The following is a 25,096-nucleotide window of genomic DNA, read 5'->3' as shown; positions in this document are numbered from 1 at the left end:
CAAAGAATGATTATTCTTATACCAAACTGTCAACAATTTTGTGTGCTGTTATGCGGTTCAAAGTAAAATAAATCCAGGTTATATATGTCTCACTAATTACATGTACTTTATATTACTGTTGTGCAATTCAAAGAAAAAAATGTTAGTATGCATTTGTGGGGGGGTCTTGACTTTGCTTAGGGACCCCAAAATGGTAAACACGCCCCTGGACACGAGTTACTTCCGCATTCCATTCTTCCAACGGACGTCTATGCGAGTGTCGCAACTCTGTTTGTCAACGGCTCAGACTCCTAGTACATGGATAGATAAACATGAATGGATGCTTACTGGCACAATATAAACATATTGTAGCTGTTACAGAAAATTAGGTTGTCATTAGAATCAGAGACGACATTGTGTCTGTTTATATATGTCATTTATCCCAGAGGGCCTCAGTCATGCAGACCATTAAAAGCAGGACACAAGTTTGTCAGTTGACTTGGCCCCGTACAATGCATCTCACTCATTTCAATGTGCCCACAGACTTTTGGTTCGGGTGACGAATAACACTGCTTAAGAAGAATGTCATTATTTGAGGGGAGAAACAAACCGCTGGGGTGAGAAATGGTCATAAGAAATTGTTTGATGATGAGAAAAACAACTGGTTGCATTTCCTGAAGGAAAATCAGCACTGCATAAAAAACGCATTATAAGTTTAGGTCAATTTAGATATCAGGCTTTGGATCTGTGAATAAATGTTGTCATATCATATCTTTGATCAGTCTGCAAGTAGAATTGAATTGTAACTCAAAATGCAAAATTAGCAGATTTGCAAACTTTAAACCTACAATTATTTTGTAAAAACATATATAAAAACAAAACCAATTTCTAATGGAATGTGAATTAATTGCAGAAGTTTAATTAATAATTTATTATTTTAAACAAAAATATTGATAATCATCCATAGGGTTGCCGTACAGGCCCAGAATGCATTTATATCTCAAACACGGAATACCAGAGGTGTAAAGAGTACCTGAAAGCCATACTTAAGTAAAAGAACAGATACCTTGCAGTGAAAATGACTCCATTACAAGTTACAAGTCACTAATTCCAAAACGACTTCAGTAAAAGTCTTCGAGTATCTGATTTTAACAGCACTTGAGTATTTTACTCATACTGAATGTAGGCTCAAAGCAGCACTATAGTCCTCAACACTTAAGAGACACGTCAGTGAAAAACAAGAAACAGATGATTCATGAGGAGAGCAATCACATTTATTTTCTTAAATCAAAATAAGACTGAACACCTCAAAATTGCAACAAATCATGGTCGACACCATAACCTACATCTATTACAAACACCCAAGTCTCATTTAAGCTCAAGTGCTCATAAGTAAGCCAACATTCTTCAAAAAGGTCTCTTCAATATAACGGATAAATAAAATAATGTTAGGTAAATTAAAAAGTCGTAGCCAGCGATTGTCAACTACCTGATAATGCACTCGTATTCACATAAAGAAGTAAGTGCAAAATTCACAAGAAGTGCCTTCAATGCCCTTTAAATGGCAATGTTAATTCTTCTGTAGCAAAAATAAACTGCTGCAAAAAAAAGATAGGTGCCATGCAAAATGTAATGTGTAATTGCATTAGTCATTACAAATGTAGTGGAGTAAAGAGTACATATACTTGTTCAAAAATGTAGTCAAGTAGAGAGTAAAGTTGCTAATATCTTTAATACTCAGTACAACTACAAAGTAGCCAAAAAGATACTTAAAGGCGCAGTTCTTAATTAACAGCGGCCACTAACGTTGTATTATAATCGCTCAGTCCAAACACGACGGTGGCCACCACAGTACAAAAAGATGTAGTTCTCATGTTGACGCAGGGAAGAGATTTTGCGGGCATTAGAAAGACTGTAGAAAGAATTATGTCTTATGTATTACATAAAATAAAAGGTTTGTGGATTTTAAGTTTAAAAAGAAGGATAAAAGTCAGGCAGGAGCTAGGACCTGCGCTAATATCATAAAGACTTTACAGCAGAAACACGTTAGCAGCTATGTACTCGTAGATATCTATGGAGATACTTTCCAGCAGAGAGAGACGTTGGAGAGAAAGATCGTCTTAAAATCATCCCCGAGGAGATTGCTTTGATTCGGATCAGTATGTGAGTAACATACTAACATATGTTGTTGTTGTTGTAATATTAGCTGTGTGACGGAGTAGTTTTGAGCATCATTGTTTATCTGGAACCGCTTTAATATTGTACTCGTCCAGATACTTGAGAGAGAGAGAGCGCGTTGGAGCTGAAACTGGAGAGCGAGCGAGAGCGCGGTTTATTAATTTACTCAATGATGAATAAACTTTCAGTTAATCCGCGGGTCAGATGCGTTCCGCACCGGAGAGCACGATCCGTACAGATCACGGATCTTCCCGCGATCCACTTCACCACGATACCGCAGCGGAGAGGAAGAGGAAACGCTCGTTGTTAAGTTGTTTGTCCGTTTAGGGCTGCTGTACAAAACATGGCGGCGAATTCAATGTATGTAGGCCCGCTCTGTATGTAGATATAAACAGCTTATTCTAAGGTATTACAAACTTAATGGTTCATTACGTAAGGTCTTTATACACCTCTGAAGAAATAGTTTTGTATATTATATTGTATTTCTGTCAATAGATCCTCCTAAAAATGCCGTATTGTTCCTTTAGGTACAGTAACTAATTACATTTACTCCAATACTTTACACCACTGCGGAATACAGAAATTGAAATGTTATATCACCTTCTAAAGTTCCAGTACTGTCCAGTAATTTTTTCTGTAAATTCAAGGAATTAATCGCTATTGAATACGTCTCCAAGGTAACAGAAGAGGTCAGGAGGTCAAATAAATATCACTGTCATCTGTATTGCACTCAAACCTTCAATAGACATGAAATAACAGACTTCAGTAAAATACATCCCAAAGGCAACCATTATATAAGAATGTGTCTTCAACATGTACATTTATTCATTTAGAAGACCCTTTTATCGCTTTTTATACAAATGTCTTCAAAAGGCAGGCACTACATCAAGATTTTATTTAGATGGCAATCAAAATAAAATGTGCCCTCTTATCCTAACAAACACTCGTGAAATACGAGTCCATAAAATACAAATGGAAAAACTTTTGATTGTTTAGTCCATTTGGTGTCCTTTCTGGCATCCGTGGGGAAGGTCGGTTTCCACACAGAGTCATAACTTCCTTCCCACACAAAATACAGATCTCTTTTAACAACAGGATATGGCTTGCCACTGGTGAATCCCTGGAAAAGTATACAATGACTTCCACTAGAAGACAGGAGAACAGCTTTTTACAGCTGAGGTGCTTATGTGGACCAGGCAGGTTTGAGTCCGGTCCCGATCAAACATTTTATTACTAATCATTTATTGTTGCCTGAATCTATCTACTAACTAAAAGTATATGAAAACCACAAAAGTAATAAAACCAAACAACAACAATACTATCAAAGGAATTACACTATTGATATATCCATTTTTTTACCATATGAACATATAAACATGTTTATAATGCAAATCTTTTCAATTGATATCGATTTATATACATGTAAAACACATCACCACATGTTCATTTATAGAAAAGGACTTGATTGAAACAGATAGTATTTGACTATGCAAAACATTTATCATTATATAGGTCAGGAAGTCCCTCCTGCTTAAAACATATGCAAAGCGACAGCCACAACGGCAACGAAACAGAGCTCCTGAAATGTGCAAAATCACAGCTGAGTAAGCTTTAAGCTCCGAGGAATATGTAACGTGTGTTCAAAGCACAGTCCGCTATGGAAAAGCTCTAACAGTGTCCATTAGTCCAAAAAGCTCTTCCATAGTCTTCTGTGATAATTCCCACTGTAAACATTTGATCTGAATGAACGTAAATATCTCCGTAATAATATATATATAGTGTTTCGTCATGGACATTTTACAACACTCTTTTCCAGTTCTGTAGCAAGTGCAAAAGTTTCGGTAAATTCAAGTCTGAAATTGTCCTTTGCTTCAAGTGCAACTGTTCTTTTTTCTCTGAAATAAAAATATGTAAAAGCAGCGACCACTTCATGCGTTTTGTTGAACAAACTACAGAACTAATACTAAATCAAACAGGGAAGAGTGGTAGAATTACACTCGCAACATGTCACATGAGAATGAACGGAACGGTAAAATGGAAACTATGTTTCTTTATAATATTGTCAATGCCTTTCAAGCATGCATTAATGTAAAATATGAAAACTAAGAATTTTCTCCTTCAACGTAACTGCATAAAGGTCATATTTTTTTCTGTTGGGGATGCAAAATATTAAATATATATTTGATTTTTAGTTTATATTTCTATAAACTTTGTTTATTTCATTGGACCGACTGGAAATGAATTACTAGCAGTCAAAGATTTCATCATAATATGAGATCCAAAGTCACCTTTTTAAAAATAGCCATGTTTTCCATTGCCTATAGTAAGGGAAGCGCTTTCCTGGGAATAATCCAAGATTAAAATAACAAACAACACCCAACTAACTGAAGCACGAGGATTTCAAATATGAGATATACAACCGAAAAACACACCAAATCATATTTAAAACTATATCTCGCTACTATATCTACAAAATGTGTGCAAATTCAGAGTGGCTAGATCTAATTGTCATCGCTTTCAAAGTACACTGAGTAGGCACACCTCAGGACGGCTGGAGTCCTGCCGTCTGGATTCTTCAGGGAACACACAGCCTCAGTCATCAGGCTCAAAAAAACACAGTGAGACTACGGCTCAGTGAACACGGCTTCCACTTTTGTTTGTTCAGAAGTGCTGCCTGATTTGTCCTTTTGTTTTTTGAGGCATCAAATGTATGCAAAATATAGTCGGGACGATCTGCACAGTAGACATCACCTCTCCAAATAATTGAATTGTAGTTGCTGGACGTACAGTAAATCAATAAAAACTAAGAAATTATTATAAATAATAAACATAAACTGTGGGGTCCAGAAACCTGAGATAGTTAAAATGCTTCCAATTTTTGAGTTTTCTAAAAGAATTCTCATTTCAAAAGATACTGCCAAATTTCAGCAGGGAAATCTGACCTTTAGAACAAAGTAAAAACAAACAGTGCAGGATCTTGCAAAATGTTTTAAAATAACTACTATTCATATTTATATATCATATTGTCAATTTGCTCTTATAATACTTTTCTTTATTTCAAGGATTTAAATGCAACTCTGAATCCCAGATTTTTAGACCCCATTTGAAGCAACAAAAACTGTCCAATCTAGAGTTAAAATCTCATCCACAAAAGTGTACATCCACTTATATCTGTGTACTTGCACAAGATCAAAATTCTTATAAGCTGATCTAGGACAAGACCATTATGGTAATAACGAATCACTATAAAACTATAGGCAACTGATCCTAGTTCTGTGATTTTAAGGATTTTCAAACATAAAGCTGCCTTCTATTACCACATTTTCCCTCTTTCTGAGAGCCTTAAATTGTTTAGTAGATATCTCTTATCAATAACTACACCTTTCAGCCAGACACTAAAAATGTGCAATTCTGCAGTGTTTATAAAAGTCACTTATGTAAGTATTTACTAATAAATGGCTTCTAGAACAATTGAATACTTCAAACTATAAAAATGTGCCAGACTTCCAGTCTAAACAAAAAGTGGCCAAGATGATTAAATCACAACCTCAGAATCTCTAATCTTTCCTCTAAGTATATCCCAGGTTCTCCATCTCACTTCGGTAGCGTTGTTCCGACACTCTGCTTTTGTGTTGTTTGCTCTCCAGGTGTACACGAAACTCGGCTTCTTCGCTGGCACCTGAGTTACACATGGAGCAGTAGAACTGCCCACTGGGGGTGACACACATCGCCAGGTCACGTGGGATGCGCTGCCTCGGCCGTGGGTTGTAGTAAGGACCTGAAAGAGCACAGGAAACATGCAAAATCAAGTAAATAAAATACTCCATTTTATCCCATTCTGTGTATTTGATCCAATCCTTCACACTTGCCGGTTGATGCTAATTTGCATGAAGTTAAACTGTTTAAAAAGACATTCATTAATATTATATGCACATTATCTCTTAAGCAAAAGAGGGTGTGGCTAGAGAATGCTATACTCTGTGTGTGTGTGTGTGTGTGTGTCTGAGGGCAGGACTGCAGGGGCAATGGGGGCATATGTCTGATCGAGATCTGCCATCGCGTGGGTGACGTCAGAGACCTCGTACTGACGTGGGGTGGAGTATCAGTTTACACACACCAAAGCCCTGGTGTCCGGCCTGAATGTAGCAAGACTAGCGCACTGCGCTACATTTGCACAGGCTGGCAAACTAACACACACAGCTGCCAGCCGTTCTGCTGCCAAAGCACGCTTTACAAATAGAAGTTTTGCACTACAACGGAGAAGAAAACAGAACCAGCTGGACGCTCTGGGGTCAAAAGTACAGACGTGAACTAAAAGATGGCTGCACACAGATATAAAATCTGAAAAGTGTGTTAGATCGGTGTGTTCATTGTACCTGGCATGGCAGTGTTGATGTGGGCCCTGCGGTTCTTCATTAATCGATACTCGTAGCCATCTTTTCTGGGACGTCTCTGAGTGTCAGACAAGTCTCTGGAAAACACGTTGTGTAAAACGATCGAATCACTTTATGCAAACCATTGTTGCATAGTATAGTAGAAATCTAGTTAAAAATACATCAGACATGCTTGTCACACTATCAGTAAATGAACACTAGGAGGAAGGACATTAAATCATTTACATACAACACCTCACAGCAATATTTACCAACATATCATTTTAGCTGAATGTTTTAACATATAAAAATAAACAATGTCAATAACAAATGTTCAGATATGGAGCCCATCATCATGGTTTGTCATCACGAGTGCCTGCACTCAACTTATCACTGTGAAAACAGGCTGAAGATAAAGCGCACAGGAAAACGCTGTTCCTCCATGCAAAACAACCCCCGCTTACCCTTATGTTATGAAGTGCCTACAGATGTTTTTTCTAGGTATGATATGCATGAAACATGTCATTTCTCTATTATTCTTTACCCAAACAAATAAAACAATTCAAATGCTGTCATCCTTTATTCACCCTCATGGCATTTAAACCCTGTATATGACTCTGTGGAACACAAAAGAAGATATTGTGAGAAATGTCTCAGTGGTTTTGTGTCCATACAGTGGACGTCAATGGGGGCCAATGTTGTTTGGTTCCCAACTTTCCTCAGAATATCACCTTTCGTGTTCCGCAAAAGGAAAGAAAGTCATACAGGTTTGGATGGAATGAAATAAGGGTGAGTACAAGATGAAAGAATTTTCATTTTTGAAAGGGCACATACGTTTTTATCGCAATACATCCCCGTACTAGCATATGCATCCTGGACTGAAGAAACTAGATGATTTCAAAATTTCACTTAAAAACACACTGCCCACAAACATAAAAGATGTTCCATGTGTAATTGCTGTTTATCTGGGAGGGTGTGACAGACTCACGAGGATGTGGCGTTCTGCTGTGCCTCTGCCAGCCGCAGTCTCTTGGCATGATTCTTGCCCTTGTAGTGGGCCTGGGCCACGGCGGGAGAACTGAAGGAAGCGTCGCAAAGCTTACAGTAATCGTTCTCCGTTGCCAGTATCACTCTGCTCGCTCCTTTGGCGAGCGGCTGCACACAGAACAATGAGAGTAAAGCCCCAGAACTAACAGACCTATGAAAGGTGTACACACAGGAAATTCTCAGATTACTATCAGACAGGGCTCTATGAATGGACGCCTGCAGAGTAACAACGCTACACTTGAAACAGAGTGTTATAATGCTATGTATCTTAACAACATGTATTTTATAACGTTCCGGTTTTTCTCATTTCTTTTCCATATTTTATAGTTTTTTCTTATGTCTCCGCTGCAAAAACATACAGTGCAATATCATGAAATACGCTGTAATTTGAATGGAATATTTAAATATTTTCTAAAACCTAGCATGTGTAAAAGGAAAAATATGTTTGTCCATTTTTTTACATTCATAATAACTGTTGCATTATCATTGCTTTAAAATGGAAATACTATAATTTATTACAACTGTACCTTCTGATATCACCCCTATCACTATCATTATTTAAGATTTGTCTGGTAACATAGAAATGTGCATTTTCTGTAAAGCTGCTTTGAAACAATATGCAAAATATGTGAAAAGAACTGTACAAAGACATCAATTGAATTGAGTTTGTAAACATTTCTGAGTGATGGTTTAAATATCTCGATTCATTAAAATTTATAAAGAGAACAAACAAATTCATGCATTTTACAAACTCTATTGTTTTCATAATAGAATGACACACGTAATAGCAAAACTTAGTGGGAAAATAGAAAAGGCAAGAAAATACCCCCCCCAATAAATAGCAAAATCAAAATACAAAACAACTGCGAATATAAATGTTTGATAGTGCCCAGTCCTTTCTGCACAGTCAGGAAAAAAGAAACATATTAGGACAGAAAGCCAAATGTACCTGATTGGCATTCACATTTGCAGAATCTATGGGTGGAGCAGCTGGGGGTTGGGAAACAGGCTCTACTACCTCTGGTATTCTAATGGGAGGAGGCTGTTGGCTACCAGCATAAAAATTTCGCAGCTTTTTACTGTGGTTTTTCCCCTGTATTCGAAACAAAAGAGGAATTACGGCAATGACTAAAACCAGTAGCTCTCATTATAAACAACAAACTGAATGGAAAAAAAACAATCAAGGCGAACTATTTTTGTCCACGTGTTTAGACACGAGCGGCTTAACCACTGTGCTTACATAAAAACATTTTTTTCATACTTTGTGGACCATATCACGGTGTTCAGATTACCTGATAATGGGCTTGGGCTTGTTGTGCAGAGTTGAGTGTGACGTTACACAGTTTACAGTACAAAGGCTTGCAGAGTTCTTCCAGTGTGGCTTCCTGATCAGCGCCCAACGTTTGACCGTCCTCCTCCGGGGGTTTGGGACTGGGGACAGTGGGGGCCGGAATGGACAGGCTGGGCGGCATTTGGAGGTGAGGGGGCTGCTTTACGGTGAGAGGGGTACAGAGAGGGAATCGCAGTGGGTCCGGTGGTATTATCACGGGTGGTGGTCGGAGGTTTTGAGTCGGGGTCATAGCCTGGAAGGGCTGGCACATATAACCAAGGTTTGGCTTCAGAATGGGGTCTGGACCTGGAGACCAAATTGACAGAATGTAGGTGTAAAAATGAAAACATAAAAAAAGAGAACATGGGGCAGAACAACGGATTCATAATTAAAGTTCCTCTATCATGGAACTTCACTCTTTCTCTAGCAAAAAGGGAATTCTTAGAGCAGGGTTTCCTTTAGATGTGATTCGATGTCTACTGAATTGGGGGCATGTTTGGCGCTCCAGCAGATCCGTGGCTGGATGAGTGGGGGTTGGACAGTCAGCTGTTTCATGGCTGTGTGATATTTCCAGTGTATCAATTCCGACAGGATCATGACAACAATGATTCAGTCTACCGAAATAGACAGGAATTCGCCAAATGGTTTTGAATCCGGTTTCCTGGACGTTTCATCATTGGAGTGGCACCTTTTGGATGCCTTACATACCCAAACCAATACTAATAGATTAGGCCTTCAATTGATCTGTTTAGGTTTTTACTTTTTTTTTATATATATCTAAAGTGATCCTGTTTGACTATCTGCACTTGTTCTGACATAGTTAGGTAGACCTGCTTTAAACTTACACTAGTCACACAAGTTGACATGCTGGACTACTCAGCAAAAAGAGCAATGTTTTCAAAGTGCATCATTATGATCAACATAATTTATAATGTTACCTGCATTAACAATTCCAAACCGTTTCACACTCTTCTCATCCTGACTTTAGTGCCTGAAAACAAACCTGATATGTCTTGGTCATCAGAGAATACAAGCCTAGAAATAGGTCTAAAGAACTCACATAGTCCCAGTGCAAGGTCAGAGATACGTGCTGTACCTTCTCTATCCATCCGGATTAAATCCACGTTTCTTTAGCATCCATCCAAACACCTGCTGTTTGATCAGGGCTAGCATCACAAATTTTTAGATTTAGGGAGGATTGTTCGCATTGGGCATGTATAATGCAAAGTAGTCTGGGTACATGAGAAGGTAAACCAGGGCTATCACTTGATGCTGCAGGTTGTTTTACACCCGCTCATCACAGCAAAACACTTCTAAGATGTTGATGCATTGTACAGTTGTTCTTTGACAGCATCAATTATTGAGAGCAGAATAAGTACATAACACGCATGGCTGCTCTCTGTGCTTAAGGAAAATGATTTAGGCAGCGTTTATTGAAGTTGGTTATTGAGATTTATTTCGTTCTGCTGTTGCTGAATACAACTCAGTGCTTTTATCACAGCTGACAGACTTACTAAGTGTCTTAATGAAAGCTATTAGGTCACTCCAACCATGGTGTGCGCAGAATAGAATGAATACTAAGTGCAATAAATACAGCTATTTTTTTCTGCACTCTCAAAGGGGAAAAAACACATTTTGCAACAGATTGCATGCATTTCTTACCTAGCTAATGCAAAAACATGACATACACCTGATCAGCTATCTAACAGTATAATGGGGAGACAGGGGCAATAAAATATAAAACATAAACAGAGAAGCATGTTTGTTCTGTGTTTCCTTAACATTACATATTTTATGATACTTTAATGCTGATATCCTGTTAGGCTGAAGACATTTACCATCATAAATGGAAAAACACTGCTTGATCTTTGAAAGTCATATTTTAAGATACTGCACCCAGAGCAACGCAAATAATATGCACTGCATCACTTCCAGCGCAACGCATTTCGAAAACGGATCTATCTTACCTGAAATCTGAGGGAAATACTGACCGCCATCTCCGTAATTTACAGCCTGAGAACTGTAGATATTGCAGTAGTCGGCACTTGAATAAAACGCATCTCTGTTTTTTACATCCATCGCCATCTTCCCTGCATCCATTCCTTCCAAGCTCTCCGCTCAACTTCTTCCAGCCAGACGTGGTGCGCCGAATGCTTCCAACAGAGGGGTGTTTTCCATCACATACGCTTTCATAACGCTTCGGATTTTCAGATGTTACATAATTCTGGTAAAAGAAGACTGAAGTTATGTAAGGAGGTACATGGTTAGCTTTTCTTCTCATCAAAAGCTTTACATCTTTTTGTAAGGAAACATACAATTGACACAGACATCACCCTCGCCCAAGTTAGTACAGTCCATTTCTATTGAGGTGAGAATCTGATTGACGATTCTGCACGCGCAATGAGATGAGCGTGCCAGTGAACGTCAACCTGCATAGAAACCCAAATAAAATTGAATAAATTATTGTCAAATGCATATTTCATTATTTTCACCAAATGTTAATACGTTTTTTTGCACCAGTACACATAATAAAGAATTGTATTGGCATTTAATGCAAGTAAAGGACAGTATATCATTTGAGTTGTATTTGTCACCTTTTAATATACATCTTAAATATAGGCCTACATCTTAAATGTAATATTTGTTACATTCCCACAAACATTTTTACACATCTGTCTCTTCGAGCATAAATAAATACATGATCTTCATCGTTCTCGGTGTCGTTTTTACGGTTTCGTTTACGTTTTAAGCCTATTGTGGTAAAAATGAACAATTTATATGCTATAACATTTTAAAAGATTACAGATAAAAGTCTATATAATCTTAATTTAAAATAATTGCAGCGGATTATGAACAGGTAGTTCATTTGCTTTAATTATATATATTCTGCATCGGTATAATTAGATGTGTATTTTTTTAAATTAAGATTAACAATTCACAAAATAAAAAAGTAGGCCTATTTGATTTCATTTATTTTAAAGTGTTTGTGAAACATCTGTCTGTCCCATGACACTGTGAGATGATCAATAAAAAAAAAGAGTTAACTGGGTTTGTCAGTCTCTCTCTCTTTCCCTCACTCTCTCTTGCAGTCACCCACCCTTCCTCTCTCTCATTACCCATCCGGCCACTTTAGTGCTTATTTACAAGATTTTTCCTTATTCAACCGTGACAACATTTCGGGCGTATTTTATCCAATTGACCGTGGACACTATGTATATGTTTTTTCTCCATCGGTCGTAAATGATTTGTGTCAAGCGCGAGAAAAACACGGCGCGTGATCCGCCGCCGCCGCTGCTGTGATGGAGAGGCGGTGCGTGTCAGAGCGGGGCGGCTAGACGGCCTGCAAGCCTCGGACTGGACTTTCAGCCGTGACGGAGCGGGAGAACACCAACAGCGATAGCCCACAACAACCCACCGGTACTTTGCCAATAGACTGTACATATAAACATGAATTATTGTTAATATTTTCATACAGTTTTAGTGTTGTTATAATGTTGACTGCACATTATAAAAGGGTCGTTGGCGGGATATTACAGTTAATAAAGTTTAAAGTTATCGAGTTAGCTTTAGCATAGCAGCTAACGGGGAATCCACAGGATAGCCGCTTCTGTTAACAAACAACCTGTTTATAGAACTTGTTTCACCACAACTAACATGTATTTATGTTGTTCATTATTTTAATACTGCAATTATATCTTTTATTCAATATGTTTTTGTTTAAGATTGCTAGTTTGTAGGCTAGCGGGCTAATTAATTTCATGAACATCCAAATGGCTTCTGTTTTACGAATATTATTATTTAATAAATTTGATACTTTGTCTGTTAATGACTTAAGTGTTTATTATAAATTTAAATAGGTTGTTACATGCGTCTTAAAGTACTGGGTTGACTGTAGTATTAAAACGGACTAATCAGATTAATTCATATTTCTGCTCTGTCATGATAACAGTGGGTTTGTTTTGACCAGTGTAAGGTCGAAACTAATAAACATGGGTGTCATTTCTTTGGAGGTAGAGTTTATAGACATTACTTTTATTTACAAACTGTTCAGAGAAGGGGTTTCTTTGTACATGTCATTGTGTCCAATTCATAAGCAACGATGACAAACCGCTTAATCTTATAATCTTTCCATGAACAATTTATCTGTCACTCTACATACTGCTTTGAAAGTTTGTTGTTGATGATATTGGTGATCTGGTTTGCTTTGGATGTCTTGTTTTGGATGAATACTACAGGACACTAAGTATGCATCCTGTTGTTACAGTATAATTCAGTGGACTTGTAAAGAGAAGTTACAAAACAAGCAATTCAGATCAAGATCTGAATTATGATGGACATTTACAAGGGGCCCTAACATCAATTCGAGGTAAGCTTTATGGTGGTATGTGCGCATATGTAAAGTGAACACATAATGTAGTGCAAATTTGTATCTGTACAGATTGCTAAACGGGTGTGAGGAAATGTAATGCATGGGTAATGTTTGAGCAAAAGTTTGCAAGGGTGGAGTGTTTGGATCTGTGACGTTACTATGATTTGCAAACTGCTGTAATAATTATTTGCATGGTGTTTTACATGATTAATCCAGAAGGAACTACCTGTGAGAATAAAGCCCTGCCGCTTTTCTCAAATTGCCAGCTTTAAAATACGCTAATTGTAACGTGATGAAAGATGCTGTTTGTCTGATATTAGTGAAGCGCTTTCATTGGCATGAGAGATACAGGATGTCGTTCAGGCTGTTGTTCGCTGATGTAAGCTGGGAAAAACAAGTCATCCATATTAGTGTGAAGTGTTAAATGTTTTTGGCTCCGTGATAAGTGGAAATAACTCGCCTCTCGCGCAGAGTGATACATTCCTGTCATTGCATCGTGACTCTGATGTTTGCTACTCCTTCACTTCCTGTAAGCTGTTGTATGACAGAATGTTTTATCAACACTTAATTCACTGTTATGTCCACTGTAAATGACTCTATTGGCCTTGTGGACTCGTAGTGTGTGTGTGTGTGACCTATGTAGACAGGAGTATTAGTAATGAATGTGTGTTATTAACTTAAACTCTTCCACAGGGCTGATGAGCCGCGTCACCTAATCAGAATTATTAAGCTTGTTTGGGGTTTTCTGGGCAACTAGTTTGTTATAGGACAGTCTGTCTTGTTTATCCATTGAGGAGTGGTTTACAAATGCTGTAAGGTGTCTGAACATGAAGTACTTTTTCTTTATTGATCGTGAAAAACACGAACATGATGATGTCATACTTTCTTTATTCGCAGGAGAAAGAGGTTCGTGATTTTTTTCCGTATTAAAGATTGCGAGGACGACAAATCATGCCTCCAAGACCCTCCTCAGGAGAACTATGGGGCATCCATTTGATGCCCCCCAGAATTCTGGTGGACTGTTTGCTGCCCAATGGCATGATCCTAACGCTGGAGTGTCTCCGGGAGGCCACCCTTATCACAATCAAGCATGAACTGTTTAAGGAGGCTAGGAAGTATCCCCTCCACCACCTGCTGCAGGAGGAAACCTCCTATATCTTCGTCAGTGTCACGCAAGAGGCGGAGCGCGAGGAGTTCTACGATGAGACGCGAAGGCTTTGTGACCTCCGGCTATTCCAGCCCTTCCTGAAGGTCATTGAACCTGTGGGGAACAGAGAGGAAAAAATCCTCAATCGAGAAATCGGTAGGACTTTACACATTATGTGGTGTTTGTGTGTTTGTTTCAGCAGTCTCGTTTCTTTTCTAAGATGTGTTTGTGCTTTTCAGGTTTTGCCATCGGAATGCCGGTTTGCGAGTTTGATCTAGTGAAGGATCCTGAGGTCCAAGACTTCAGGAGAAATATTCTTAATGTCTGCAAAGATTCGGTAGAGCTGCGAGACGCGGGTGGATCACACAGTCGGGCGCTATACGTTTATCCTCCTAATGTGGAGTCTACTCTAGAGCTTCCAAAGCACATATATGGCAAATTAGACAAAGGTAGGTTTTTTGACAAGGCAGTGTGTGTGTTGCTTGCTTAAGGGCTGTTCAACGATTAACCACGATTAATCGCATTCAGAATAAAAGTTTGTGCTTACATTATGTGTCTGTGCACTGTGCATATTTTTTTGGTATTTATAACCACATACACATACATATATTTATATAGGAACTTTTTGCATGTATATATTTATATGTAATTTAAATTATATATAAATATTTATTCATTTGGTATTATTCTTAACATGTATGTGTATGTGTTTATATATACAAAATTAATCTGCACAGTGCGCAGACATACAGTATGTGAACAAATTTTTTTTCGATCACGATTAATCATTGAACAGTCCCACTATTTGTGAATGTTGCAATGTCGATGGTTTGGTCAAATTTTATATAAATTGTCAAGCTTTTGTGTGTTAACTTTGCATGTGTATTGGCCTACATTAATTATAGCCCAGCCATGTGATAATTGCACGTCTCATTTAGCAATATTTGCATATTTTGTTTAACTGTGGTGCTGCCCACTTGTCTGCTAACTCGCAGAACAAGTCAACCTTATTAGCAGTGGTAATCGACAGCATATCGCAGATGCCACAGATGTTGGGTTTGAAAATAACTCTTAATATTTCTTTGTCTTCATAAACATTCATAGGGTGGAGTCCTTAAGGTTTTGAATTTGTTTTCTTTCGTATATCAGTGGGCCTGTGTTATAACAGTAGTCATAAAGCAGGTGATGCTGCCTGGAGGAATGTACACACAACAAGTGCATTACAATTATTCCCTTTGATAACTTTATTGGGACCCGTTTAATATGTAGCCTTTTTCTTTTACACACTCTGTTGTCATGCAGGATGAATTGTTTCTCACATGCTTGATGCCTGAAGCGGTCAAATCAATTGCGTTGTTTCTATTCGCTCTCAAACATTTGTTTTTGCTCGGCAGGTCAAATCATTGTGGTTATATGGGTGATCGTCTCTCCCAACAACGACAAGCAGAAGTACACACTGAAGATCAATCACGATTGCGTACCTGAGCAGGTGATCGCCGAAGCCATCAGGAAGAAAACGAGAAGCATGCTGCTATCGGCCGAGCAGCTGAAGATGTGCGTGCAGGAATATCAGGGCAAGTACATCCTTAAAGTCTGCGGCTGTGATGAATACCTGCTGGAGAAATACCCCATCAGTCAGTACAAGGTATTTTGATCATTTAGCCACAAGATCTGGTGTTTTTGTCTTGTGGTCATCTTGAATGCAGTCCTTATATAATATTCAGTTCACCCAGGTGCCACTTTTGTAATCGAGATTTCTACTTTCATTCTGGAAATTGTCTGGAATGATCTGGTTTATATCACCAGTCATGTTTTTGTGTACCATGCTTTCATTATCCCAAAACCAGCCAGTACACAGAATGCAAATGAAATGAGTAGTCATCATGCCCTGCTCGATTTCACATTTTTTCATTGTCTATCTTCATAACAAACAGCACTGCCGGAATTGGTTTTTAGAGCGCCAAAAATAGCTCTGCACATTTTGATGACAGAGACTCGTGAGATGTGCTAATTACAGGACTTTATTCCTCTATCTTCTCCATCTCTTTTTCTCAGTATGTGCGCAGTTGCATTATGCTGGGTCGAATGCCAAACCTCATGCTTATGTCCAAGGACAGCCTTTACTCGCAGCTGCCCATGGACAACTTCACCATGCCCTCCTACGCCCGCCGGATCTCCACCGCAACGCCTTACATGAACGGAGAGGCTTCAACCAAATCACTCTGGACCATCAACAGCACTCTGAGGATACGTGTCCTCTGCGCCACATACGTCAATGTAAACATTCGGGACATTGATAAGGTGCTTGATTTGTTTTGGTCATGAATTTGGTTATGCATGATTTTTTTGGTATGTTAAGATAGAAGTTCCACATTTATTGTGAAAGAAAATGTTTTTGTAAGTCCAAGAAATGTTCATTTTGCTTTTCTGTAGCTTCAGAATTGAATGACCTTTTCTAAATGGCCTTTTTTATGGATGTACCCTTATTTCAGATTTATGTGCGGACAGGGATTTACCATGGAGGAGAACAGTTGTGCGATAACGTAAACACACAACGTGTCCCATGTTCAAACCCGAGGTACAAATACATATACAGCAATTTTTTTGTAAAAACTGCATGCAATTTTAAATGTCACAATTTTTATATTTCAGTTTTTATAGGAAAGAGAGATTGTCTAATGAACATAAACATTTGTAATCAATATTGTGTTGATACAGCATTCTCTCTCTCTCTCCATGTCACACTTCCAGGTGGAACGAGTGGCTGACCTATGACATGTACATTCCTGATGTTCCTCGGGCGGCTCGTCTCTGTCTCTCCATCTGTTCTGTGAAAGGAAGGAAGGGGGCAAAAGAGGTAGAGATTCGGTTTTCTTTTGTGCAATTCACAAAGGAGGAATGTAAAAAAATGTGCAAGACTAATGTATATTAGTCAGTTTACTAATCTACTTTTTCATATACTGTATAATCTGTACTTTTACCAACAGTGAAAGTTGGAACACTGTTCTAAGTGTTGCTGTGAAATGAGTTTTTTATATGAGAAAACCACATTTGATCTTCTATAGGAGCACTGTCCACTGGCCTGGGGGAACGTCAACCTGTTCGACTACACACACACTCTGGTCTCAGGAAAGATGGCACTGAACCTGTGGCCTGTACCACACGGCCTAGAAGACCTCCTCAACCCTATCGGGGTTACGGGATCCAACCCTAACAAGGTTTGCACTTGCATAACTTCTTTCAGCGCTGAGCTGTTTATACGGTGGCTTTAATAAGCTTTAATATGATCGCTCAGTGTTGTCTAATCTGAGGTGACAAGGATAATCAAGAACAGCTGTTCCAAAAGCTGTTTGTTCAGCACACAGTTGTTTTTTGGTGTCTGTTGTCGTATACAATTAGAGGTGATTAAGAAAATAATAATCAAATCATGGCATTTAATGACGTTAAAGGGATAGTTCCCACGTAATTAAAAAATCTGATGTTTAAACCACCCAATTTGGTTCTAAGACACAAAAGAATGAATGTTCACTTGGCATCATTCAACGTCATTGCATAATTCAATACATTGAAAGTGAACTGTGAGGTTTTTGTATTCCACAGAGGATACAGTATATGAGAGCATCTATGCAAAGGTTTACCTGGTTTCTGAATTAATGTGCTCGTGTTCTTTTCTGTAGGAAACCCCATGTCTTGAGCTGGAGTTTGACTATTTCAGCTCACCTGTTAAGTATCCCGACATGGCCATGATTGAAGATCACGCTAACTGGATAATATCCAGGGAGATGGGGTACAATTACTGTCAGTCTGGACCGGTGAGCTTACAGACACACATCCTACTCAATTAATCATAGCCACACTCTTCCTGCTACTATTAATAGTGTTTACAAGCTCAGACGAGGACGAGAAACAGATCTTATTTTCTTTAGTCTAGTCGTACTGTCCATGTTTTTCAGCACACTCCAAGCATGTCTTCCAATAATTTTGCTCACATTAATGTTCTGTGATTTTTAAAGCTGGTTGGTTTGGAACGGTTTGAGGAATGTTTTTAAATGGCTATAAAGAAAATGAATGAGAAATGTACTGGAGCACATGCAGGCCACTGGAATAATGGGCGGTCACTGTTAAGCCCTGTTGCTGGGATTCTTGTTTCCATGGTTACCACAAATTCCTTAATTGATGGATCTTGGTTCAAGTCTCTGTGTAGCGTAAGGCTTCACTGGAAATTTTCCAATTAAATGTCTTTTAAAAAGTAAAAACAAGTTACTAATTTAAGACTTCTGCAGAAGGGTTTAACACTGTTAAAGAGGTAAGCTCTCATATTAAATCCAGCTTGGCAGGGTTGTACAATTTTGCGTAAAATTGTCGCTGTGATGGTTTTAAAAGGAATATTTTTTTTGTCTTGATCCCTGGTGTTTGTTTACATTAGTCCTGTTGTGATTGATGATAATCCTCCAATCAGGATTTGAGATATTGAACATTTTTAGTAATGATTTTTAAATCAATATTCACCTATTTAATGTTGTTGCAATTGTCATTACTTTTTTGGACAATGTTTTGTTTCTGAAATAAGTTTATTGTCTAAAAGAGTTTTTTATTTGACCTACAGAGCAGCAGGCTGGCGCGAGACCACGCCATGACAGAGGTGGACATAGAACAACTTCGGCAGCTGAGCAACAGGGACCCGCTTTCTGAAATGACTGAGCAGGAGAAAGACTTCCTATGGAGGCACAGGTAGTCTAGCGCCCTCACTAGGGCTACTTGGTTCAAATGCATTGTGCAGTGACAGAGAAGTTTGCGTAAAACTACATTTGTTTCCCCATTAGGCAGTATTGTGTAAATATACCAGAAATCCTGCCAAAGATTCTGCTGGCGGTGAAGTGGAACTCTAGAGATGAAGTTGCACAGATGTTTTGTCTTCTTAAAGACTGGCCAGCAATAAAGCCAGAGCAAGCCATGGAGTTACTTGACTGTAACTATCCTGATCCAATGATCCGAGACTTCGCAGTCCGATGCCTTGAGAAGTATCTGACTGACGACAAACTCTCTCAATACCTCATTCAGCTGGTTCAGGTAAGACTGATAAACCTTTTATTTTGAAAAATTAAAGGGATAGTTCATCAAAAATGAAAAATCTCATCATTTACTCACCCTCAGGTTGTTTCAAACCTGTATACATTTCTTTGTTCCAATGAACACAAAGATATTTGGAAGAATGTTAGCAATTTTCAGTTCTGGGACATCGTCCACTGCCATAGTAGGAAAAAATATATTGTTTTTTGTTCTTTTGAACACATAATGAGCTATTTTGAAGAATTTAGGAAAACAAAGAGTTCTCAGGCACCTTTGACTACCGTTTAATTCTTCCTACTATGGTAGTCAATGATGTCCCGGAACTGAAAATGACTAACATTCTTCCAAATATCTTTTATTATTATTATTATTTGTAATTTATACAGGTATGAAATTACATGAGCGTGAGTAAATGATGACAGAATTTTCATTTTCTTTAAAATGATTGGTTTGCTGGTTATGCATTATAAATGTAGTGTTTATAATGCACTGTTTTGATTCTAAAGGTCTTTCTTTCTTGGGTCTCTTAAAGGTTTTGAAGTATGAGCAGTATCTTGATAACCCTCTGGTACGATTTCTGCTGAAAAAAGCTCTTACCAACCAGAGGATCGGACACTTCTTCTTTTGGCATTTAAAGTAAGTCTTTACTTCTTCCGCTTAACCATGTTGTTCTCTGTTCTGTTGGGTCAACTGAGTTTAAGCTACAATTATCCTTCACTTTGATGGACTGAGGTTGTAAATGTTTTGTCATGAACAGTTATTTGTCAGTGAAATATGACAGTGGTAGTTTTTTATGTTGCTTTTGTATCGTGAGAACTTCTGCGGCAAGATCTCAAAAAGAACTGTGTTGCGAGTTATGTCTTTTTTTCAATTTTGTTAATGCAATGCTAAAAAGACAACAGACACATCTAATGTCTTGCGACTATCAAAACCATTTTGGCAGGTCAGAAATGCACAATAAAACCGTGAGTCAGCGGTTTGGTCTGCTGCTGGAGTCGTACTGCCGGGCGTGCGGCATGTACTTGAAGCACCTGAGCAGACAGGTGGAAGCCATGGAGAAGCTTATCAACCTCACAGACATCCTCAAGCAGGAAAAGAAGGATGAAACTCAGAAGGTAAACTTAGCCTTTGACCTTGACCTCACCTCTAAAAGTAGGTAGATATTGGATACGTAAGGTTAGAGTAGAGAGCCCTTATGCCATTAGAAGTGAAACTTAAACTTTTAGCTGTAACGTTAGATCTGCTGAAAAAGCATTCAGACATGACCTTAAACATCACAGTTTAATGTGATAAAGTGTGTAATTTCCGTTCTAGCTTTAACAACCACAATTGCTAAAAAAAATAACTACAAGGTTTTTGCAACACCCAGTCTGCCATTGGTCAAACAGATATCACCATCAAAAAATAATTCTCATTTAACCGGACAGACATTCATTTTTGTTGTTCAGGTGCAAATGAAGTTCCTGGTGGAGCAGATGAGGAGGCCGGACTATATGGATGCCCTCCAAAATTTCACCTCTCCACTCAACCCCGCCCACCAGCTCGGTAACCTACGGTGAGTCTCACACAGCGCTGCGATCGTAGCTGTGAAAATGTATTTTCACTCAGCAGGGGCAATACAGAGTAAACTTTTAAAGGTTTTGCTGAAACATCTTTTCTAATCGTGTTTAATTTACGGTTTGCTCTTTGTTCACGTGGCAGACTTGAAGATTGCAGGATCATGTCCTCGGCCAAGAGACCTCTGTGGTTGAACTGGGAGAATCCAGACATAATGTCTGAACTTTTGTTCCAGAACAATGAGATCATCTTCAAGAACGGAGATGGTCAGACTGTTTCCTGTTGTCTCTTTCTGTGAGTGCCCTTATTTTGCATGGCAAGCAACGAAACTGACGCACGTTTTTCCATCATCTTCCTTCACTCAGACCTGCGGCAGGACATGCTGACGCTGCAGATCATCAGGATAATGGAGAACATTTGGCAGAATCAGGGACTTGACCTGAGGTAAATTAAAGATTTTGACTGTTACCCACAATGTTGCACATTAAAAGACGAAAAGCGTTAATGCATAAATTACTATTATTTTCTTGAGAAAAGCCTTTAATATTCAGTCTTTTTTAACGACTCTGTCTTTTCCTCATGTTGTTTATATTGCAGAATGCTCCCCTACGGCTGTCTTTCTATTGGTGACTGTGTGGGTCTGATAGAGGTGGTGAGGAGTTCTCATACCATCATGCAAATTCAGTGTAAAGGAGGTTTAAAGGGTGCGCTGCAGTTTAACAGCTCAACACTACATCAGTGGTTAAAGGACAAGAACAAGGGCGAGATGTGAGTGACGTTTACTGTCTCATCCATTTACATTCCAAACTGAGTTTTTTTTGTGGTTTATGTCAATATTCTGACAACCCGACTGACTCACTAGCTTTGCTTTTTCTGCTCTAGCTGTGATACATTTTTGTAGCTCAATTGGTCAAGCATTGCTTTAGCAGTGGAAAGGTCATGGGTTCAATTCCCAGGGACACGAATACTAATAAAACGTGTACTTAAAATCCACTGTAAGTTGTTTTTATAAAAAGCCAAATGCATAAATGAGTAGTAAAGCAGTAGCGAAGCCATCAATCGCACATTTTGTGGTTTAATCCAAAATCCAAAAGTTATTATATGAGTGAAATCATGTATAATATTGTGTCTATAGGTACGACATGGCCATTGACTTGTTCACGCGATCATGTGCTGGATATTGTGTGGCCACCTTCATTTTAGGCATCGGTGATCGACACAATAGTAACATCATGGTGAAGGAAGATGGGCAGGTGGGAACTGAATTTATCCTTTAATTCTCAAGCGCTCAGTTAGTTATAATTGATACCTTCCTTATAGTTACAAAGTGTGTTTTCTTCCTCCCTGTAGCTGTTTCATATAGATTTCGGTCACTTTTTGGACCACAAGAAGAAGAAGTTTGGCTACAAACGAGAGCGAGTGCCCTTCGTCTTAACTCAAGACTTCTTAATTGTGATCAGCAAAGGAACCCAAGAGTGCACTAAAACCAGAGAGTTTGAGAGGTGCGTGCGTGCGTGCTTGTCGTGCTATTGTCAGTTATTTTACTTTGTGAGCTTAAAGAAACACATTCCTTGTGTGTTCAGCGCAGTAATTTGCAGGCACCTAACTATCCAAGACAATTAGAGATTGAATTGAACAATTGAGGCTTTCATACGTTTAAAATGGGCCACTTGGGCCTCAATCCCAGCAGCTCTTCCTCTTCCAACAATACTCTGACAGCAAGCTGCCTGCCAAGTTTCCGGCCTCTGAACCAGACTTCCGCTGTTTAACAGATCTGCGCTTTAATCGGGACTGATAGAGTGCCGTTCAAAGGAGACCTCATAATAACAGAATTTGTTTTCTGTTGGTGTACCTCAGAGGAGTGGAGTATATTCTGTTTGCGTTTTAATTCTCTGGTGTAGCTAGCGCTGAGTCTAACTTGGGAAATGTAAGTGGCTAGTGAAAAGAGCACGCTTTTCTTTAAATTCTATTTGATGTGTGAAATTTGTTGTTTATCTATTGATGCACCAATTTTATATCTGTAAACAATTGTTGATTATTACACTTTTTTAGTTGCATGTTAGATGTTTCGCAAGAAAAAATGTAGACTTGATTTTATCCTTTGGGAACGGTTTTGATTGTGAATTGGTGTTACATACCAGAATGAAGCCAGATGTTTAAAACAGATGGTTAAAGACTGTAAAGACATGGCCAGAGAGAAGCATGGCTGTTTTAGAAAATGTTATTGCATGTGTTTGCAGTACAAAACTGCAGTTTAAAAAGTTGCAAAAGGAAAACAGGAGTTTAACACTTTATCTCCCCCTGCAGGTTTCAAGAGATGTGCTACAAGGCCTATTTGGCCATCAGGCAGCACGCTAACCTGTTCATAAACCTCTTCTCCATGATGCTGGGCTCAGGCATGCCAGAGCTGCAGTCCTTTGACGACATCGCTTACATCCGCAAGACTCTGGCACTGGACAAAACCGAGCAGGAGGCCCTGGACTATTTCATGAAGCAGATGAATGACGCTCACCATGGCGGATGGACCACTAAAATGGACTGGATTTTCCACACCATCCGGCACCATGCCCAAAACTGAGCCCAGACAGATCCCAGCCCACGTGTGGAACTTTAAATCTGATTATGGGCAGATGACCTTTTTAGGGCATCCTGCCCTGTTTATGCCATGGGGCATCATGGCACTCAAACCTCATGTACAAATGACCTTCAGAGCACTAAAACAATCCAGAAGAACATTTTTGTCCTGTTCTTTAGTTCTCTCTTCTGGTGTCTGTATAATCTGTATGAATCTTTTGCCCAGAGTTGTACATTATAGCCGGCAGTTTTATTCCCCCTCATCCCCTCACGCTGCTCTTTTCCTGGAGAGTTATTTGTTATTATTAATATATATTATATTTTGTTCTCGGGCAAACTGAACCTTGTTCGAGAAGAACGTTCTGCACTCTTCAGTAGCTTTGCGGGGGTGTCCACGTCTTCCTGTTCAAAACTACAAATGCCTTCTACGATGCACGGAACCTCTGAGAACACAAAAAAACAGGGTATGAAACTTTCTGGTCTGCTACCTGGCCTTTCTTTCCAAAACTAACGCGAATCCCCTGAAGGGCAGTGAGAGGCGTAGCAGTTAGAAAGCGATGGTGCTGATTTTGTCCCGGTGTCTCTCGGAGTTCTCTTGACTGTACGGGCCTTTGTAATAGAGGGGTGATTAGGTTTTGTTCTCCTTTCTTCCTTATAAGCACAGCGAGCTAAGATGATAGCCTGAGTACCTTGTTATGCACTGGACATGAACTCTTTTTATTTTGGTTTTGTTGCATTTTGGCCTCATAGTAGCACTACATACTCATAAAAATCTCAACATACTACATTTACATGTCATACTTTTAGCATACACGCACCCATTCATTTTTTGGAAATTGAACCCATGATCCCAAGTTGCTAGCGCCACACTCTTAACAGTTTCAGAAACACTACTAACCACAGGCGTTTACTTACAATATTGAAGTTAAGAAAGTGTGTTATCCAAAGACAACAGATTGTGTAACTGACACAAATAGGAACTGTCATTGTTCATCTGCCAACCAAGCGTAATTCTCAGCCTCAAAGTTACCAAACATTCAACCGACTACCACATGTAGGGTCTATCGATAAAGTCGTTTCACCACTTCGACGTGATGTTCAGTGTACACAACACTAGAGGAATCCAGGTTATCTGCAGCAGCGCTGTGTTTTTTTGGTTGTCCAGTATGCATACGGTAACAATTGTCCTGCCAGACTCGGTGACAGAGTGCAGATACGAAGCCTTAATACACTCGCATAGTGTGAATGAACATTGGTCTTCTCCACATGCCCAGAAAGCTCTCGTCTGTGCTTTAGAGCGAACAAAGGTTCCTTTGCGTTCTGAGCTCTTGAATCAACATTTTGCCACTACAGTCAAGCTGGCTACACGTGTCCTCTTAGCATTTGTTGAAACTTACTGATGCAGGTCTGTGGTCGTCGTTTATATAAAAAAGCGTTACAAAAGATGATGCTACATTGATAGTCCTTATACT

The 25,096-nt window shown here is 39.0% G+C and overlaps 2 protein-coding genes across 5 annotated transcripts; one reads left to right on the top strand and one right to left on the bottom strand.

Annotated features, from left to right (window-relative positions):
• Nucleotides 1-930: 930 nt before the first annotated feature.
• Nucleotides 931-11,637, bottom strand: zmat3 (zinc finger, matrin-type 3). Its single transcript, XM_057361555.1, has 6 exons — nucleotides 10,875-11,637; nucleotides 8,870-9,213; nucleotides 8,527-8,670; nucleotides 7,519-7,685; nucleotides 6,534-6,628; nucleotides 931-5,935 (listed from the first exon to the last, which is right to left on the bottom strand). Exons 1-6 carry the CDS (start codon nucleotides 11,005-11,007, stop codon nucleotides 5,727-5,729), a joined length of 1,092 nt encoding a protein of 363 aa, XP_057217538.1. The 5' UTR covers nucleotides 11,008-11,637; the 3' UTR covers nucleotides 931-5,726.
• On the top strand, nucleotides 8,944-24,313 carry pik3ca (phosphatidylinositol-4,5-bisphosphate 3-kinase, catalytic subunit alpha). Of its 4 annotated transcripts, none has more exons than XM_057361552.1 (21): nucleotides 8,953-9,055; nucleotides 13,172-13,273; nucleotides 14,174-14,579; nucleotides 14,663-14,872; nucleotides 15,818-16,068; nucleotides 16,479-16,724; nucleotides 16,916-17,001; nucleotides 17,175-17,280; nucleotides 17,489-17,641; nucleotides 18,101-18,235; nucleotides 19,030-19,154; nucleotides 19,247-19,493; nucleotides 20,026-20,129; nucleotides 20,437-20,608; nucleotides 20,942-21,048; nucleotides 21,195-21,316; nucleotides 21,416-21,494; nucleotides 21,648-21,818; nucleotides 22,186-22,303; nucleotides 22,401-22,552; nucleotides 23,358-24,313. In XM_057361552.1, exons 3-21 carry the CDS (start codon nucleotides 14,228-14,230, stop codon nucleotides 23,626-23,628), a joined length of 3,207 nt encoding a protein of 1,068 aa, XP_057217535.1. In that variant the 5' UTR covers nucleotides 8,953-9,055; nucleotides 13,172-13,273; nucleotides 14,174-14,227; the 3' UTR covers nucleotides 23,629-24,313. The 4 variants fall into 4 exon arrangements, with proteins under 4 accessions (XP_057217537.1, XP_057217535.1, XP_057217536.1 ...); XM_057361551.1 differs by lacking the exon at nucleotides 8,953-9,055 and adding an exon at nucleotides 11,829-12,324; XM_057361554.1 differs by lacking the exon at nucleotides 13,172-13,273 and having other exon boundaries at nucleotides 8,944-9,055.
• The last annotated feature ends 783 nt before the right edge of the window (nucleotides 24,314-25,096 follow it).

The sequence above is a fragment of the Triplophysa rosa genome, linkage group LG20 (genome assembly GCF_024868665.1).
Source record: "Triplophysa rosa linkage group LG20, Trosa_1v2, whole genome shotgun sequence".
Taxonomy (NCBI): Eukaryota; Metazoa; Chordata; class Actinopteri; order Cypriniformes; family Nemacheilidae; genus Triplophysa; species Triplophysa rosa.
Note: the sequence above shows the minus strand (reverse complement) of the source record. Positions and strands in the feature narration are given on the sequence as shown.